Source organism: Oncorhynchus masou, chromosome 6 (genome assembly GCF_036934945.1).
Source record: "Oncorhynchus masou masou isolate Uvic2021 chromosome 6, UVic_Omas_1.1, whole genome shotgun sequence".
Classification (NCBI taxonomy): Eukaryota; Metazoa; Chordata; class Actinopteri; order Salmoniformes; family Salmonidae; genus Oncorhynchus; species Oncorhynchus masou.
In genome coordinates, this window is record NC_088217.1 from 10,202,510 (window position 1) to 10,222,657 (window position 20,148).

The 20,148-nt window shown below is 48.6% G+C and overlaps 1 protein-coding gene across 1 annotated transcript in view; it reads left to right on the top strand.

The window, feature by feature from the left end:
• The window catches only part of LOC135541244 (balbiani ring protein 6-like), a 9,541-nt gene extending 8,140 nt beyond the window's left edge, over positions 1–1,401 (top strand). The window contains exon 2 of the mRNA XM_064967343.1: positions 818–1,401. Within this exon, the coding sequence (XP_064823415.1) occupies positions 818–1,401 (584 nt within the window). The remainder of the gene's footprint in view (positions 1–817) is intronic.
• The last annotated feature ends 18,747 nt before the right edge of the window (positions 1,402–20,148 follow it).

A 20,148-nucleotide genomic window follows, 5' to 3' on the forward strand; every position in this document is an offset into this window, starting at 1 on the left:
TTTCTCTCCCTCTCCCTCTCTCTCTCTCTCTCTCTCTCTCAATTAAATGTTGTGTTCAATTGCTTCACTGGCATGACGTAACAATGTAGATTTGCGTACTGTATTGACAATATCAATAACATGATACAATCAATAAAGCCTGTCAAATATATGCCTCCCTCCCTCCCAATGGGCCCTGTTCAAAAGAAGTGCACTATGTAAGGAATAGGGTACCATTTGAGACACGGACTAAGACTGGAGCCAGTTGGAGTGCCATCAAAGTGGTTGGGATCAGATAAACACAGAGGTGCCGCTCCCTTCTGTGTGTGTGTGTGTGTGTGTGTGTGTGTGTGTGTGTGTGTGTGTGTGCGTGTGTGCGTGTGTGTGTGTGTGTGTGTGTGTGTGTGTGTGCTCGGCTGCAGTACAGTATACAATATACATACTCGGGAGTCTTTTGAGGCAGGGCCACATAGCTGAGCTGAGAGATACACACAGTGCTATGGGCTTTGGGACACACTCTCAAATATTGATGTCTCTTGGGCTCTCTGAGAATAGTTTAATCACTAGTGTTGAATGTAAATGATATGAAGCCTGGAGCAATTGGGCTCCCGAGTGGCGCAGCGGTCTAATGCACTGCATATCAATCATATAGGCATCATTACATACCCTGGTTCAATACCAGGCTGTATCACATCCAGCTGTGATTGGGAGTACCATAGTGCAGCGAGCAATTGGCCCAGCGTCGTCCAGGGTAGGCCGTCATTGTAAATAAGAATTTGTTGTTGACTGACTTGCCTAGTTAAATAAAGGTTTTAAAAAATTGTGAGTGCTGCCGGAGAAACCAGAGAGCTGCCGGAGAAACCAGAGAGCTGCCGGAGAAACCAGAGAGCTGCCGGAGAAACCAGAGAGCTGCAGGAGAAACCAGAAAGCTGCAGGAGAAACCAGAGAGCTGCCGGAGAAAGCAGAAAGCTGCAGGAGAAACCAGAGAGCTGCAGGACAAACCAGAGAGAAACCAGAGAGCTGCCGGAGAAACCAGAGTGTTGCCGGAGAAACCAGAGAGCTGCCGGAGAAACCAGAGAGAAACCAGAGTGCTGCCGGAGAAAACAGAGAGCTGCCAGAGAAAACAGAGAGAAACCAGAGAGAAACCAGAGTGCTGCCGGAGAAAACAGAGAGCTGCTGGAGAAACCAGAGAGCTGCCGGAGAAACCAGAGAGCTGCCGGAGAAACCAGAGAGAAACTAGAGAGCTGCCGGAGAAACCAGGGAAAAACCAGAGAGCTGCCGGAGAAACCAGAGAGCTGCCGGAGAAACCAGAGAGCTGCCGGAGAAACCAGAGAGCTGCAGGGGAAACCAGAGAGAAACCAGAGTGCTGCCGGAGAAAACAGAAATCTGATTTCACTTCTGGAGTGTGTTGTCGTACCGTAACATTGTCTTAAGTCTGAATGATTCATCTTGTTCTTATCAACTGCCAAACACTTTCTTTTTTTTTTTTATTTGTCAGGTTGTGCGCTACTGTTAAGAAGTCAGGTGCAGGAGAGCAGAGAGAAGTGATCAGGCTTCTCTCTGCTCTGATCACACTTTAATTGGCAGATGTAACAACAGACGGACGCAACTGCGTCAAAAACCTCCAGCCAAATGGCAAAAGTGCAAAGACAACAGTCACAATAATGTATTAGTTAGACAATTAAACACACTCGGGTTCAACACGGTACCCGGAAAAACCAGCCTGCCGCGTAACACGAAACATGAAACAAAACAATTCCACACAAAGACATGGGGGAAACAGAGGGAATATATATGTAGTGTGATTAGGGAATGTAAACCTGGTGAGCAGATCAAGACAAAACAAATGGAACATTGACAAGTGGAGCGGCGATGGCTAGAAGACCGGTGACGTCGACCTCCGAACAAGGAGAGGAGCCGAATTCGGCGGAAGTCGTGACGGTACCCTCCCTTGACATGCGGCTCCAGCAGTGCGCCGACACCGGCCTCGGGGACGACCCGGAGGACGAGGTGCAGGGCGATCCGGCCGGAGACGGTGGAACTCCCGCAGCATTGAAGGGTCCAACACGTCCTCCACCGGAACCCAGCACCTCTCCTCGGACCGTACCCCTCCCACTCCACGAGGAATTGAAAGCCCCTCGCCTGACGCCGGTGCGAACACCGGGGCCTCACTGCGGTGATTGTCCGCGCTGGTTTTTTGGCGCAGCGCGGCCCGCTGGAGGTGAGCATGGGCGGCCTCCAATGTGTCCTCCGCGTGCCTGAGCCAGTCGTCCACCGCGGTCTGACTCTGATGCCATGGCGCCAGAACCGGCTGGTACCCCAATAAACACTGGAAGGGGGAGAGGTTAGTGAAGGTGTGACGGAGGGAGTTCTGGGTCATCTCTGCCCAGGGCACGAACGCCGCCCACTCCCCCCTGCCGGTCCTGGCAGTAAGACCGCAGAAACCTGCCCACATCCAGCCTCAGCCGACCACTGCAAACGTACAGGACCCCCCTTCAGCAGTGAGGTAATGGGAGCCGCCATGTGGCCAAAACCCCAGATAAATCTCTGGTAGTAATAGGTAAATCCTAAAAACCGCTGCACCTCCTTTACCGTGGTGGGAGTCGGCCAATTACGCACGGCTGAAATGCGGTCCCTCTCCATCTCCCTGAGTTACCTTAGGAAGGAGACGGCCTGCTGGAAGAACAGGCATTTCTCAGCCTTGATATACAGGTCATGCTCCAACAGTCGTCCAAGCTCCAACAGTCGTCCAAGCTCCAACAGTCGTCCAAGCTCCAACAGTCGTCCAAGCTCCAACAGTCGTCCAAGCTCCAACAGTCGTCCAAGCTCCAACAGTCGTCCAAGCTCCAACAGTCGTCCAAGCTCCAACAGTCGTCCAAGCTCCAACAGTCATCCAAGCTCCAACAGTCGTCCAAGCTCCCTGCGCACCAGGGACACATGCTCGGCGCGTGTAGCGGAATATATCAGACTTCATTGACACCACTACACCCTGCCCGTGCAGGTCCCTGAAAATCTGCCTCAGGTGGAAGAGACGTGACCTCGTCAAAGTGGTCCAACGCCGCATCTCCTTCTCCCCACACGGCGTTTGCACACAAATCCCTGAGCGGTTTCCTTCCTCTCCGGCGAGTTAGGAAGGACACCTGTATCTTCGTAGCGACTGGGTGTATTGATACACCATCCAAAGTGTAATTAATAACTTCACCATGCCCAAAGGGATATTCAATGTACTACCAATAGATGCCCTTCTTTGCGAGGTATTGGAAAACCTCCCTGGTCTTTTTGGTTGAAACTGTGTTTGTAATTCACTGCTTGACTGAAGGACCTAACAGATACTATACTTGTAAGTGCATGTGTATATTAACTGCCTTAATTTGGCAGGAAGAATAATGAGGATCCATAATACAAATACAAATGTGTGGGTACAGAGATGAGGTAGTCATTCACAAATCATGTTAAACACTATTATTGCACACAGTGTGAGTCCATGTGATTTGTTAAGCAAATGTTTACTCCTGAACTTATTTAGGCTTGCCATAACAGATAGGGGTTGAATATTGACTCAAGACATTTCAGCTTTCTAATACATTTCTAAGAACATAATTCCACTTTGACATTTCAGGGGTATTGTTTGCAGGCCAGTGGTTAGAGTGTAGAGGCGGCAGGGTAGCCTAGTGGTTAGAGTGTAGAGGTGGCAGGGTAGCCTAGTGGTTAGAGTGTAGAGGAGGCAGGGTAGCCTAGTGGTTAGAGTGTAGAGGCTGCAGGGTAGCCTAGTGGTTAGAGTGTAGAGGCGGCAGGGTAGCCTAGTGGTTAGAGTGTAGAGGCGGCAGGGTGGCCTAGTGGTTAGAGTGTAGAGGCGGCAGGGTAGCCTAGTGGTTAGAGTGTAGAGGCGGCAGGGTAGCCTAGTGGTTAGAGTGTTGGACTAGTAACCGGAAGGTTGTGAGTTCAAACCCCCGAGCTGACAAGGTACAAATCTGTCATTCTGCCCCTGAACAGGCAGTTAACCCACTGTTCCCGGGCCGTCATTGAAAATAAGAATTTGTTCTTAACTGACTTGCCTGGTTAAATAAAGGTTAAATAAAAAAATAAAAAATAAAGTGACCAAAAGACTGTACACCTTCCATTTCTCTTCCACCCCTCCATCACTCTTTCATTCATCCATCTCTCTTTCATTCCTCCTTCTCTCTTTCATTCCTCAATCTCTCTTGCATCCCTCCATTTCTCTCCCATCTATCTCCCCTCCATCTTTCTTTCTTCCCTCCATCTTCCGTCCATCTCTCTTCCATCCCTCCATCTTCCCTCCATCACTCTCCCATCCCTCCATCCATCTCCCCTCCATCTTTCTTTCTTCCGTCCATCTTCCCTCCATCTCTCTTCCATCCAACCATCTCACCTCCATCTCTCCATCTCTCTTCCTTCCCCCCATCTCCCCTCTATCTCTCTTCCACCCCCCATCTCTGCTCCATCTCTCTTCCATCCATCCATCCATCCATCCATCCATCCATCCATCCATCTCCCCTCCATCTCTCTTCCATCCCTCCATCTCCCCTCCATCTCTCTTCGATCCCTCCATCTCCCCTCCATCTCTCTTCGATCCCTCCATCTCCCCTCCATCTCTCTTCCATCCCTCCATCTCCCCTCCATCTCTCTTTGATCCCTCCATCTTCCCCCCATCTCTATCCCATCCCTCCATCCATCTCCCCTCTATCTTTCTTTCTTCCCTCCATCTTCCCTCCATCTCTATTCCATCCCTCCATCTTCCCTCCATCTCTTCCATCCAACCATCTCTCTTCCTTCCCTCCATCTCCCCCCATCTCATCTCCATCTCTCTCCCAACTCTCCATCTCTCTTCCACCCCTCATCTCTGCTCCATTTCTCTTTGATCCCTCCATCTCCCCTCCATCTCTCTTCCATCCCTTCATCTCTCTTCCTTCCCTCCACCCCTCCATCTCACCTCCATCTCTTCCTTCCCTCCATCTCCCCTCCATCTCTCTTCCACCCCTCCATCTCTCTTCAATCTTTCCTCCATCCCCCCATCTCCCCTCCATCTCCCCTCCATCTCTCTTCCACCCCTCCATCTCCCCTCCATCTCCCCTCCATCTCTCTTCCATCCCTTCATCTCTCTTCCTTCCCTCCACCCCTCCATCTCACCTCCATCTCTTCCACCCCTCCATCTCCCCTCCATCTCTCTTCCACCCCTCCATCTCACCTCCATCTCTTCCTTCCCTCCATCTCCCCTCCATCTCTCTTCCTTCCCTCCATCTCCCCTCCATCTCTCTTCCTTCCCTCCATCTCCCCTCCATCTCTCTTCCAACCCTCCATCTCACCTCCATCTCTTCCTTCCCTCCATCTCCCCTCCATCTCCCCTCCATCTCTCTTCCTTCCCTCCATCTCTCTTCCATCTCTCTTCCATTCCTTCATCTCTTCCACCCCTCCATCTCCCCTCCATCTCCCCTCCATCTCTCTTACATTTCTCTTCCACCCCTCCATCTCCCCTCCATCTCTCTTCCATCCCTCCATCTCCCCCCATCTCCCCTCCATCTCTCTTCCACCCCTCCATCTCCCCTCCATCTCTCTTCCACCCCTCCATCTCCCCTCCATCTCTCTTCCACCCCTCCATCTCCCCTCCATCTCTCTTCCACCCCTCCATCTTCCCTCCATCTCTCTTCCATCCCTCATCCTTCCCTCCTCCTTCCCTCCTCCTTCCCTCCATCTCCCCTCCATCTCTCTTCCATCTCTCCTCCATCCCTCCATCTCTCTTCCACCCCTCCATCTTCCCTCCATCTCTCTTCCATCTCCCCTCCATCTCTCTTCCATCCCTCCATCTCCCCTCCATCTCTCTTCCATCCCTCCATCTTCCCTCCATCTCTCTTCCATCCCTCCATCTCTCTTCCATCCATCCATCTCCCCTCCATCTCTCTTCCATCCCTCCATCTATCTTCCATCCCTCCATCTCTCTTCCATCCCTCCATCTCCCCTCCATCTCTCTTCCATCCCTCCATCTCTCTTCCATCCCTCCATCTCCCCTCCATCTCTCTTCCATCCCTCCATCTCCCCTCCATCTCTCCTCCATCCCTCCATCTCACTTCCATCCCTCCATCTCTCTTCCACCTCTCCATCCATATCTATTCCATCCCTCCATCTCCCCTCCATCTCTTTTCCATCCCCCCATCTCTTTTCCATCCCTCCATCTCTCTTCCACCCCTCCATCTCCCTTCTAACCCTTCATTTCTCATCCATCCCCCATCTCTCTTCCATCCCTCCATCTCCCCTCCATCTCTCTTCCATCCCTCCATCTCCCCTCCATCTCTCTTCCATTCCTCCATCTCTCCTCCATCTCCCCTCCATCTCTCTTCCATCCCTCCATCTCCCCTCCATCTCTCTTCCATTCCTCCATCTCTCCTCCATCTCCCCTCCATCTCTTTTCCATCCCTCCATCTCTCTTCCATTGCTCTATCTCTCCTCCTCTGCTGTATCTCTCTTCCATCCCTACATCTTCCCTCCATCTCTCTTCCATCCCTCCATCTCTCTTCCATCCCTCCATCTCTCTTCCATCCCTCCATCTTCCCTCAATCTCTCTTCCATCCCTCCAGCTCCCCTCCATCTCTCCATCCATGTCTATTCCATCCCTCCATCTCCCCTCCATCTCTTTTCCATCCCCCCATCTCTCTTCCATCCCTCCATCTCTCTTCCATCCCTCCATCTCTCTTCTAACCCTTCATCTCTCATCCATCCCCCATCTCTCTTTCATCCCTGCATCTCCCCTTCATCTCTCTTCCATCCTTCCATCTCTCTTCCATCCCTCCATCTCTCTTCCATCCCTCCATCTCTCTTCCATCCCTCCATCTCCCCTCCATCTCCCCTCCATCTCTCTTCCATCCCCCATCTCTCTTCCATCCCTCCATCTCCCCTCCATCTCCCCTCCATCTCTCTTCCATCCCCCATCTCTCTTCCATCCCTCCATCTCTCTTCCATCCCTCCATCTCTCTTCCATCCCTCCATCTCCCCTCCATCTGTCTTCCATCCCTCCATCTCCCCTCCATCTCTCTTCCATCCCTCCATCTCTCTTCCATCCCTCCATCTCCCCTCCATCTTTCTTTCTTCCGTCCAACTTCCCTCCATCTCTCTTCCATCCAACCATCTCACCTCCATCTCTCCATCTCTCTTCCTTCCCTCCATCTCCCCTCTATCTCTCTTCCACCCCCATCTCTGCTCCATCCCTCTTCCATCCATCCATCCATCCATCCATCTCCCCTCCATCTCTCTTCCATCCCTCCATCTCCCCTCCATCTCTCTTCGATCCCTCCATCTCCCCTCCATCTCTCTTCGATCCCTCCATCTTCCCCCATCTCTCTCCCATCCCTTCATCCATCTCCCCTCCATATTCCTTTCTTCCCTCCATCTTCCCTCCATCTCTATTCCATCCCTCCATCTTCCCGCCATCTCTCTCCCAACTCTACATCTCTCTTCCACCCCCATCTCTGCTCCATTTCTCTTTGAACACTCCATCTCCCCTCCATCTCTCTTCCATCCCTTCATCTCTCTTCTTCCCTCCACCCCTCCATCTCACCTCCATCTCTTCCTTCCCTCCATCTCCCCTCCATCTCTCTTCCATCCCTTCATCTCTCTTCCTTCCCTCCACCCCTCCATCTCACCTCCATCTCTTCCTTCCCTCCATCTCCCCTCCATCTCTCTTCCATCCCTTCATCTCTCTTCTTCCCTCCACCCCTCCATCTCACCTCCATCTCTTCCTTCCCTCCATCTCCCCTCCATCTCTCTTCCATCCCTTCATCTCTCTTCCTTCCCTCCACCCCTCCATCTCACCTCCATCTCTTCCTTCCCTCCATCTCCCCTCCATCTCTCTTCCACCCCTCCATCTCCCCTCCATCTTCCCTCCATCTCTCTTCCATCCCTTCATCTCTCTTCCTTCCCTCCACCCCTCCATCTCCCCTCCATCTCTCTTCCTTCCCTCCATCTCCCCTCCATCTCTCTTCCATCTCTTTTCCATTCCTTCATCTCTTCCACCCCTCCATCTCCCCTCCATCTCTCTTCCACCCTCCATCTCTCTTCCATCTCTCTTCCACCCCTCCATCTCTCTTCCATCTCTCTTCCATCCCTCCATCTCCCCTCCATCTCCCCTCCATCTCTCTTCCACCCCTCCATCTCTCTTCCATCTCTCTTCCATTCCTTCATCTCTTCCACCCCTCATCTCCCCTCCATCTCTCTTCCACCCCTCCATCTTCCCTCCATCTCTCTTCCATCCCTCATCCTTCCATCGTCCTTCCGTCCATCTCCCCTCCATCTCTCCTCCATCCCTCCATCTCTCTTCCTTCCCTCCATCTCCCCTCCATATCTCTTCCATTGCTCCATCTCTCCTCATCTGCTGTATCTCTCTTCCATCCCTCCATCTTCCATCCATCTCTCTTCCATCTCTCCTCCATCCCTTCATCTCTCTTCCTTCCCTCCATCTCCCTTCCATCTCTCCTCCATCCCTCCATCTCTCTTCCATCCCCCCATCTTCCCTCCATCTCTCTTCCATCCCTCCATCTCTCCTCCATCCCTCCATCTCTCTTCCATCCCTCCATCTCCCCTCCATATCTCTTCCATCCCTCCATCTCCCCTCCATATCTCTTCCATCCCTCCATCTTCCCTCCATCTCTCCTCCATCCCTCCATCTCTCTTCCATCCCCCCATCTTCCCTCCATCTCTCTTCCATCCCTCCATCTCTCCTCCATCCCTCCATCTCTCTTCCATCCCTCCATCTCCCCTCCATATCTCTTCCATCCCTCCATCTCCCCTCCATATCTCTTCCATCCCTCCATCTTCCCTCCATCTCCCCTCCATCCCTCCATCTGCCCTACATCTCTCTTCCGTCCCTCCATCTCCCCTCCATCTCTCTTCCATCCCTCCATCTCCCCTCCATCTCTCTTCCATCCCTCCATCTCCCCTCCATCTCTCTTCCATCCCTCCATCTCCCCTCCATCTCCCCTCCATCTCTCTTCCGTCCCTCCTCCTTCCTCCTCCCCTCCACCTCTCTTCCATTCCTTCATCTCTTTTTAAAATTTATTTCACCTTTATTTAACCAGGTTGGCCAGTTGTGAACAAGTTCTCATTTACAACTGCGACCTGGCCAAGATAAAGCAAAGCAGTGCGACAAAAACAACAACACAGAGTTACACATGGGATATACAAACGTACAGTCAATAACACAATGGAAAATCTGTATACAGTGTGTGCAAATGAAGTAAGGAGGTAAGGCAATAAATAGGCCAAAGTGGCTAGTAATTACAATTTAGCCATTTACACTGGAGTGATATAAGTTCAGATGAGGATTTGCAAGTAGAAATACTGGTATAAATATTTGTGTGCAAAAGAGCAAAAAAAAACTAAAAACAAAATGGGGATGAGGTAGGTAGTTGGTTGGATGGGCTATTTACAGATGGACTGTGTACTGCTGCAGCGATTGGTAAACTGCTCTGACAGCCGATGCTTGAAGTTAGTGAGGGAGATATAAGTCTCCATCTTCAGTGATTTTTGCAATTTGTTCCAGTCATTGGCAGCAGAGAACTGGAAGGAAAGGCCCTTTTAATGGAGCGAAGGCAGGCATTGGAACAGAGAGCTTTCAGGAAAAACAACACTTCCAGGTTGGATTTTCCTCAGGTTTTCGCCTGCAATATCAGTTCTGTTATACTCACAGACAATATTTTGACAGTTTTGGAAACTTTAGAGTGTTTTCTATCCTAATCTGACAATTATATGCATATTCTAGATTGTGGGCCTGAGAAATAGGTAGTTTCATTTGGGCACGTTTTTCATCCAAACATCAATATACTGCCCCCTACACTCAACAGGTTAAGAACAGTTGGAGGCCACGGAAGGAGTGTTGTATGGCATTGAAGCTCGTTTGAAGGTTTGTTAACACAGTGTCCAAAGAGGGGCCAGAAGTATACAGAATGGTGTCGTCTGTGTAGAGGTGGATCAGAGAGTCACCAGCAGCGAGAGGGACATCATTGATATATACAGAGCAAAGAGTCTGCCCGAGAATTGAACCCTGTGGCACCCCCATAGAGACTCCCAGAGGTCCGGACAACAGGCCCTCCGATTTGACACACTGAACTCTATCTGAGAAGTAGTTGGGGAACCAGGCGAGGCAGTCATTTGAGAAACTAAGGCTGTTGAGTCTGTCGATAAGAATACGTTGATCGACAGAGTCGAAAGCCTTGACCAGGTCGATGAAGAAGGCTGCACAGTACTGTCTTTTATCGATGGCGGTTATGATATCGTTTAGGACCTTGAGCGTGGCTGAGGTGTCGGAAACCAGATTGCATAGTGGAGAAGGTACCGTGGGATTCGAGATGGTCGGTGATCTGTTTGTTCACTTTGCTTTTGAAGACCTTAGAAAGACAGGGATAGATATAGGTCTGTAGCAGTTTGGGTCTAGAGTGTCTCCCCCTTTGAAGATAGGGATGACCGCGGCAGCTTTCCAATCTTTGGGAATCTCAAACGATACGAAAGAGAGGTTGAACAAGCTAGTAATAGGGGTTGCAACAATTGTGGCGGTTAATTTTAGGAAGAGAGGGTCCAGATTGTCTAGCCCAGCTGATTTGTACGAGTCCAGATTTTGCAACTCTTTCAGAACATCAGCTATCTTGGATGTGGCTGAATAAGAAGTGTGTGTGTGTGTGTGTGTGTGTGTGTGTGGGGGGGGCAATGCTGTTGACCGGGATAGGGGTAGCCAGGTGGAAAGCGTGGCCAGCCGTAGAGAAATGCTTATTGAAATTCTCGATTATCCGTGATTTACCGGTGGTGACAGTGTTTCCTAGCCTCAGTGCAGTGGACAGCTGGGAGGAGGTGCTCTTTTTCTGGGAATTTTCTGGGAATTTGTGCTGCAGGATGCAAATTTCTGTTTGAAGAAGCCTTTGCCTTCCTACCTGACTGTGTGTATTGGTTCCAGTGTATATCTCTCTTCCATCCCTCTCTCTTGTCTGCTATACCCAAATGGCGTTAGGGTTGACAGACTTGTCCTCTTAGACCATCACTACAATGTTCCCAGATTAACTTTGAATTGGTCAAATCTGAACTCTTCCCTTGTAGGATGAAGTGCTAGAAAACCATGAGGTTGATGATCTACAACATGATGTCGTAGCTGATTTGGAAATGCTATGTTCTTACTCTGTGCTTTTCAAAGCCAAGATGAAGGGACCACCAGTATGATGCAAGAATAGGTTTAATGGCTACACATCTATTGAGATCAGAGTGAGAGTCAGGGAGAGGGAGAAGGAGAGGAAGTGAGATAGAGTGGGAGAGAAAGAGCTTGAGAGAGATTAAGAAAGAGAGAGAGACAGAGAGAGAGAGTGAGACAGAGAGGGGAGAGAGAAAAATAGAGACAGAGAAGGAGAGAGAGAGAAAGAGACAGAGAGGGGGAGAGAGAGAGAGAGAGAGAGGAGACATGGTAGGAGAAAGAGAGAAGGTGAGAGGGAGAGAGTGTGTAAGGGAGAGGGAGCTAAAGAGAGAGTGGGAGAGAAAGAGCTTGAGAGAGAGAGACAGGGGGGAGAGAGACAGACATAGAGAGAGTGAGAGACAGAATAAGAGAAAGAAAGAGAGAGAATGTGAGAGAGAGGGAGAGAGAGACAGACATAGAGAGAGAGTGAGAGACAGAATAAGAGAAAAGAAAGGGAGAGAAAGTGAGAGAGAGAGGGAGGGAGAGAGAGAAACAGAATAAGAGAAAGAAAGAGAAAGTGAGAGAGAGAGAGACAGAATAAGAGAAAGAAAGAGAGAGAACGTGAGAGAGAGAGTGAGAGAGACAGAATAAGATAAAGGGAGAGAAAGTGAGAGAGAGAGATATATTATATATATTTATATATTCACTTTATATATTATCTACCTCACTTGCTTTGGCAATGTTAACACATGTTTCCCATGCCAATAAAACCCTTGAATTGAAATTGAATTGAGAGAGCACTATTAAATCCATGTTCTTTTGTTTTCTCTGCATGGAAGGCTAATGACTGTTCCACCCTCTAATGGTTTCTATGTATAATAACCATGGTACTACCCATCAGGTACTGTATCTTCTATGAATGTCACATTGCAACCTGCTCTGATATTAGCTAGTCCATTATCGTTTGCCATTATCCTAAAAACGTAAAAACACATTGCTCAGAGAGAATGACTTTTGAGAATTGCACTCGAAAAACTTGGTAACAAAAATATGGAGAATGGCCCTTAAATTCATCTAAGCTACAGCAAGAAAGTCATTGTTCATGGATATTTTAATGCACCGTATCTGGAGGCTGTGAAATAACCAATGTCAGTGTATTAATTAATAAGCCTGGACTACGAGAGAGAGAGAGAGAGAGAGAGAGAGAGAGAGAGATAGAGAGACAGAGACAGAGACAGAGAGAGACAGAGACAGAGACAGAGACAGAGAGAGAGGAGATGTTGGGTGTTGGCACGACTCGATGACAAGCGGCACAAATCCTGTAATATGTGTGAATTCCAGACTTGATGGAATTGGCAAAGGACGGATATTCTATTTTCTGAGGTCCATGGCTTTCCTCCTTTGGACAGTAATGACACAAGACTGTTGTTAAATAGCAGAACAGGATCCACACTATTCTATAGACTATAAATACCAGATCCTCTCTGTCCTCTTCCATTCCAGAGACTGCGAGTAGCAGAGGAAAGGCCTTTATCCCCTGTTTAGGGATTCTCTGCTTAATCTTTCCATCAGCAAACATTGCTAGAATCCTGGGCCCTTTGCTTGTCAATTATAGGCTACAGGCTGTGTGTCTGTGTGTGTCAATGTGTCTGTGTGTGTCAATGTGTGTGTGTGTCAATGTGTGTGTGTGTGTGTGTGTGTGTGTGTGTGTGTGTGTGTGTGTGTGTGTGTGTGTGTGTGTGTGTGTGTGTGTGTGTGTGTGTGTGTGTGTGTGTGTGTGTGTCTGTGTTGGTCGTTGCCATGTGTACTTCTCTGATCCCATTTTGCATTCTGACTCAGTTCTGACAACATATTCACCTCTCTCTCTTTCTCTTCCCTGTCTCCCCCCTCTCTATCCCCTGTCTCCCCCTCTCTCTCTCCCCTCTCTCCCCTGTTTCCCCCTCCTCTCTCTCCCCTGTCTCCCCCTCCTCTCTCTCCCCTGTCTCCCCCTCCTCTCTCCCTATCTCCCCTGTCTCCCCCCTCTCTCTCTCTCTCTCTTCCTCTTCCCTGTCTCCCCCCTCTCTCCCCTGTCTTCCCTCCTCTCTCTCCCTATCTCCCCTGCCTCCCCCTCTCTCCCCCTCTCTGTCCCCTGTTTCCCCCTCCTCTCTCTCCCTTGTTGCCCCCTCCTCTCTCTCCCCTGTCTCCCCCTCTCTCTCTCTCCCTCTCTCCCCTGTTTCCCCCTCTCCCCCTGCCTTCCCCCTCTCTCTCCCTTGTTTCCCCCTCCTCTCTCTCCCCTGTATCCCCCCCCTCTCTCTCCCCTCTCTCCCCTGTTTCCCCCTCTCTCTCCCCTGTCTCCCCCTCCTCTCTCTCCCTCTCTCCCCCTCTCTCTCCCTTTCTCCCCTGTCCCCCCCCTCTCTCCCTATCTCCCCTGTCTCCCCCTCTCTCTCCCCCTCTTTCCCCTGCACCCCCACTCTCTCCCCTGTCTCCCCTCTCTCTCTCCCCTGTCTCCCCCTCTCTCTCCCCCTGTCTCTCCCCCCTCTCTCTCCCTCGCTCCCCTCCCCCCCTCTCTCTCTGAGGGTTGCTGAGCAGTTGAACATTATCTCCACCTCACACATGTCTGACCTAGTTTACACTTTGGGATGTATGTGACAATCAGGAGAAATGCCAGGTTCTATTTTGCATCGCCCTCAGTTGGTTTGTAGGTTGGTATGGAAACAGAGATCGCTTCCCAAATGGCATCCTATTCCCTATGTAGTGAACTACTTTTGAAACTAGTTTTAAAAGGGAATATAGTGGCATTTGGAATGCAGACAGACTCACTAGAGACAGAGTGATATCCTTCATCTGATGGAAAGGTGGGTGGAATCTCCCAGAGAGGAGTGAGGGTTAGAGGAGTGAGTGATATCCTTCATCTGATGGACAGGTGGGTGGAATCTCCCAGAGAGGAGTGAGGGTTAGAGGAGTGAGTGATATCCTTCATCTGATGGACAGGTGGGTGGAATCTCCCAGAGAGGAGTGAGGGTTAGAGGAGTGAGTGATATCCTTCATCTGATGGAAAGGTGGATGGAATCTCCCAGAGAGGGGTGAGGGTTAGAGGAGTGAGTGATATCCTTCATCTGATGGACAGGTGGGTGGAATCTCCCAGAGAGGAGTGAGTGATATCCTTCATCTGATGGAAAGGTGGGTGGAATCTCCCAGAGAGGAGTGAGGGTTAGAGGAGTGAGGGTATGTGCTGAGGTTAGTGATAGGTCAGCTGGTCTGTAAGAGTAGGATAACTAAGTAAAGTTCAAAGGCTTTGCGCTCAAATCAAATAGCCAAATATCTGAAATACAGAGACACAAGACCAGAGGGTGGGGACTGGAAATGTGTAGAGAAGCACCCTAAAGTTAAAACATTCTCCACTGCAACTTCCAGTAAAGGTGAAATAAAACCTATCATTCCTCAAAGTTATGCAATAATTGCAGGTTTTAATTTATGTCAAAGTGTAATTGTCAAAAAAGAACATACTTTTCCACAAATGACCACCATTTTTGCTGAGACCAGAGGATAGTTTTATTCAAGGTTCATCCTTTCTCTCTTTAATCTGTTTGATCAAATCAAAACTTTTGAACATAGGCCTACCAACAACAACATAACCAGTCTGTGGATTCATCTCTTCGTTGTAATTGGAAGATCTTTTGAGTTGCACCGAAATAGATGAGTTGCAAAGGAAGCTTCAAGAACATATGCCCTAGTTCCAGTTCCACACGTTGGTTTAGAATCCCTGCAAGAAAAGAAGAAGAAGAAAAAAAGAAGAAGAAAAAAAGAAGAAAAGAAGAAAAGAAGAACAACCCCATAGAGTGGATCAGAATAAAAAGCGATTGTCTTGCAACTTCTTCACTGTTCCATTTTCCCTTTTAATGTCAGACCTGCATAGTTTTGCTGGTTCTTTATGGTTGTTTTTTTTGTGTAAATGTTTCACATACCTCTAGTCTGCAGTCTGTATCCCCCCCGTCCCCCATCTCGTCTCCCATGGAACTGTGCTGCAATGTGAAATGTGTACGACCGGTTCGATTCAGTCTTGTGTAGCAACATTTGAAGTGGTGTTTTTTTTTTTAGATTGGATAAAAGTAAAGACTAGAGACTAGGAAATGGTGTATCATACACTGATTGTTTTGGTACACCTATTGGAGAGACTTTGTCTACACCCATTCAGCATCGTTCACACCCTCTTAAGCCTTAGCCCCACACATCTCTTTAAGGATTCACATGTGAGGCTATGTACTAAACAACCAAAGATTTCAAGACTAAAAGCTGGTTTATACTACGGATGTGTTTGTAAATTCAATCTGGAGTGCCAGAGTGCGCTCTGGGCATTCAGTACACTCAGAGAGTTGTCAGATCCTAAATTCAGAGCACACTGGAGGCTCTGGCCGTGGAGTAGGGTTGATCCGAGCGTTCTGACCTAACAACAGCAGTCAAGTATTCAAGCTTACTGGCTAACATTAACTAGCTTGCAAGCAACATCCAGACACAAATGAGAGAAATGAGAGAACAGCTCACTCTGACCATTTGAAATCGCCCTAGCAGAGCTGGTTAGGCTGTTTGCATGTTATCCAGAGCTTTGGTGACTGCTGCTGGCAACAATTGAATTATGCTCTTTTTTCATCGTTAACTGACACCGGCCATAATCAATGGTTGTTGAGCGTTTGTAAATTCGTCAGTTGTTCTGCGCTCTGGCACTCAGACGAGAGTGCTCTGAAATCGGAGTAGATGGGCAGACTGAATTTACGAACACACCTGAAATGGTTATTTGTATAGTGGAATCTTTTGATAAGACATGTAGCTAGCTAGCTAAACAGTGAACCAAAATCCCAACTCATGACGTTACTACCCTGCATGAATCTGCAGGTCGTTAACCAACCAGGTTCAATGTTAGCTAGCTAGCTAACATTAGGCTATAACTAGCAATGCAAATGGCTCTGAGATACAAATAATATTACTACACAGATCATACACGTAACGTTAGCTAGCGAGCCAGCCAACATTAGCTAGCTAGCTAACAGTACGCTTTAATTTGAAATAAACAACTTTTCAGACAAAATTAGAACTGTGTAATATCTGAAACTGTAGCTTACATTTTCATGGATGGACACTTCTTCTCTGTCACGGATGCCATGGTTTCCCTTAGTTTGAAGATGTAATCCGGAGTTTACCTAGACATACTGACCAGCTTTTGTTATAGACAGAAGCGTGCTACATGGCAGACCAATCCAAACTCATTTCTCGGCATGTCCAGCCCACTCATTATCTCAGCCAATCACAGCTAGCGGGAAGGTTCCTGTCTTTTTTGGTGGATAAACCAACTGGTCTTGTAATTTAACAATTGTATTTGTATTTACAGATGGCATACATGTTTGTTTTTAAGGCACATGAAAGTTCGTATGTTCCAGAAGGCATCCCCCCCACTAAAAAGGTTTACGGTCAAATTGCTCTCCTGTGAAGTAGTGACGCGCGACATAGCATCCTGAAACGAGTCACAAATGTGCCTTAGAACAGACAATACAGATATAGAGAGAGGGTTCACATGAGGAACAGAGAACACACACAGAGAGAGAGGGTTCACGTGAGGAACAGAGAACACAGACAGAGAGAGAGGGTTCACGTGAGGAACAGAGAACACAGACAGAGAGAGAGGTTCACGTGAGGAACAGAGAACACACACAGAGAGAGAGGGTTCACGTGAGGAACAGAGAACACAGACAGAGAGAGAGGGTTCACGTGAGGAACAGAGAACACAGACAGAGAGAGAGGGTTCACGTGAGGAACAGAGAACACACACAGAGAGAGAGGGTTCACGTGAGGAACAGAGAACACAGACAGAGAGAGAGGGTTCACGTGAGGAACAGAGAACACAGACAGAGAGAGAGGGTTCACGTGAGGAACAGAGAACACACACAGAGAGAGAGGGTTCACGTGAGGAACAGAGAACACACACAGAGAGAGAGGGTTCACTTGGGGAACAGAGAACACAGACAGAGAGAGAGGGTTCACGTGAGGAACAGAGAACACAGACAGAGAGAGAGGGTTCACGTGAGGAACAGAGAACACAGACAGAGAGAGAGGGTTCTCTTGAGGAACAGAGAACACAGACAGAGAGAGAGGTTTCACTTGAGGAACAGAGGTAGAGATGGTGGCACTTTGTCCAGAATATGTACTAATGTGTCTGCCTTGGAACAGAGAGAAGCCAAAGACAGATAAAGTTAGACACAGATACATTTAGACAGATAAAGTTAGACACAGATAAAGTTAGACACAGATACATTTAGACAGATAAAGTTATACACAGATCAAGTTAGACACAAAGTTAGACAGATAAAGTTAGACTGATAAAGTTAGACAGATAAAGTTAGACACAGATGAAGTTAGACACAGATAAAGTTAGACACAGATAAAGTTAGACAGATAAAGTTAGACAGATAAAGTTAGACACAGAGAAGACAGACAGAGAGATGGTAGGGTTGAGTGGGAGACGTAGAACAGAGGTAGGGATGGTGACATTGTGACTGTACTGTGACTAAAAGCAGGAGACAGACAGAGAAGACAGACCCATAGAAGGTTAAATACAGACTGCCTCACAGGCTGGAACAGAGGTAGAGTTGGCACTGTAGCCATCCTTTGAACAGACAGATAAGGCTCCCAAACGACAGCCTATTACCTATATATTGCACTCCATTTGACCAGGACCCATAGGACTCTGGTTAAAAGTAATATACTTTGTAGGGAATAGGGTGGTATTTGGGACACTGCCATGGAGAGAGTACACTTGAGGCAGGGAACAGATGTATAGGGTGAATGGCAGGCACTGTACGTTGACACTGTGACTGTTTAGAGAATCACTAATGTGTTTATGCTCTGGCTGTCGCTCTCCAACTGTCTGTTCATCCTGACTGAAAAACAACAATTGTATTATTTATGTATTTTTTTAACCAGTCAGTTACATTTACATTTAAGTCATTTAGCAGACGCTCTTATCCAGAGCGACTTACAAATTGGTGAGTTCACCTTATGACATCCAGTGGAACAGCCACTTTACAATAGTGCATCTAAATCATTTAAGGGGGGGGGTGAGAAGGATTACTTTATCCTATCCTAGGTATTCCTTAAAGAGGTGGGGTTTCAGGTGTCTCCGGAAGGTGGTGATTGACTCCGCTGTCCTGGCGTCGTGAGGGAGTTTGTTCCACCATTGGGGGGCCAGAGCAGCGAACAGTTAAAAGGACATATTCTTGTTTGCGATGACGGCCTGTCAACAGTAGGTTACGAACAGGCAAAAGACCTCATGAGGGGATGGAGATTATAAATACAGGACAAGACACGCATCACGACAAGAGAGACACAACAACACTACATAAAGAGACACCGAAGACAACAACATAGCAAGGCAGCAACACATGGTACCAACATTATTGGGCAAAGACAACAGGACAAAGGGCAAGAAGGTAGAGACAACAATACATCAAGCAAAGCAGCCACAACTGTCAATAAGGGTGTCCATGTAAGGGTGTCCATGTAAAGGTGTCCATGTAAGAGTGTCCATGTAAGAGTGTCCATGTAAGGGTGTCCATGTAAGGGTGTCAGGGTGTCCATGTAAGGGTGTCCATGTAAAGGTGTCCATGTAAAGGTGTCCATGTAAGAGTGTCCATGTAAGAGTGTCCATGTAAGGGTGTCCATGTAAGGGTGTCAGGGTGTCCATGTAAGGGTGTCCATGTAAAGGTGTCCATGTAAGAGTGTCCATGATTGAGTCTTTGAATGAAGAGATGGAGATAAAACAGTCCAGTTTGAGTGTTTGTTGCAGCTCGTTCCAGTCGCGAGCTGCAGCGAACTGAAAAGAGGAGCGGACCAGGGATGTGTGTGCTTTGGGGACCTTTAACAGAATGTGACTGGTAGAACAGATGTGTTGTATGTGGAGGATGAGGGCTGCAGTAGATATCTCAGACAGGGGGGAGTGAGGCCTAAGGGTTTTATAAATAAGCATCAACCAGTGGGTCTTGCGATGGGTATACAGAGATGACCAGGTTACAGAGGAGAATAGAGTGATGTGATGTGTCCTATAAGGAGCATTGGGGCAGCTAGGGTGAAAGAGGAGTGATTACAATAGAGGAAACCAAGTCCAGATTTAACCTTACAGCTTTGATATGTGTTGAGAGAAGGACAGTGTACTGTCTAGCCATACTCCCAAGCTTAATTTAACTAGGCAAGTCAGTTAAGAACAAATTCTTATTTTCAATGACGGCCTAGGAACAGTGGGTTAACTGCCTGTTCAGGGGTAGAACAACAGATTTGTACCTTGTCAGCTCAGGGGATTGAACTTGCAACCTTCCGGTTACTAGTCCAACGCTCTAACCACTAGGCTACCCTGCCGCCTCTACACTCTAACCACTAGGCTACCCTGCCGCCTCTACACTCTAACCACTAGGCTACCCTGCCGCCTCGACACTCTAACCACTAGGCTACCCTGCCGCCTCTACACTCTAACCACTAGGCTACCCTGCCGCCTCTACACTCTAACCACTAGGCTACCCTGCCGCCTCTACACTCTAACCACTAGGCTACCCTGCCGCCTCTACACTCTAACCACTAGGCTACCCTGACGCCTCTACACTCTAACCACCTGGCTACCCTGCCGCCTCTACACTCTAACCACTAGGCTACCCTGCCGCCTCTACACTCTAACCACTAGGCTACCCTGCCGCCTCTACACTCTAACCACTAGGCTACCCTGCCGCCTCTACGCTCTAACCACTAGGCTACCCTGCCGCCTCTACGCTCTAACCACTAGGCTACCCTGCCGCCTCCACACTCTAACCACTAGGCTACCCTGCCGCCTCTACACTCTAACCACTAGGCTACCCTGCCGCCTCTACACTCTAACCACTAGGCTACCCTGCTGCTCCCCTTAAGATAGTCACCTCATAGTATGAGGTGACTATCTTAAGCTCTAAACCCTCAGAGATAGCAATCACACTGGTGGGGAGAGGGGCATTCTTCTTACC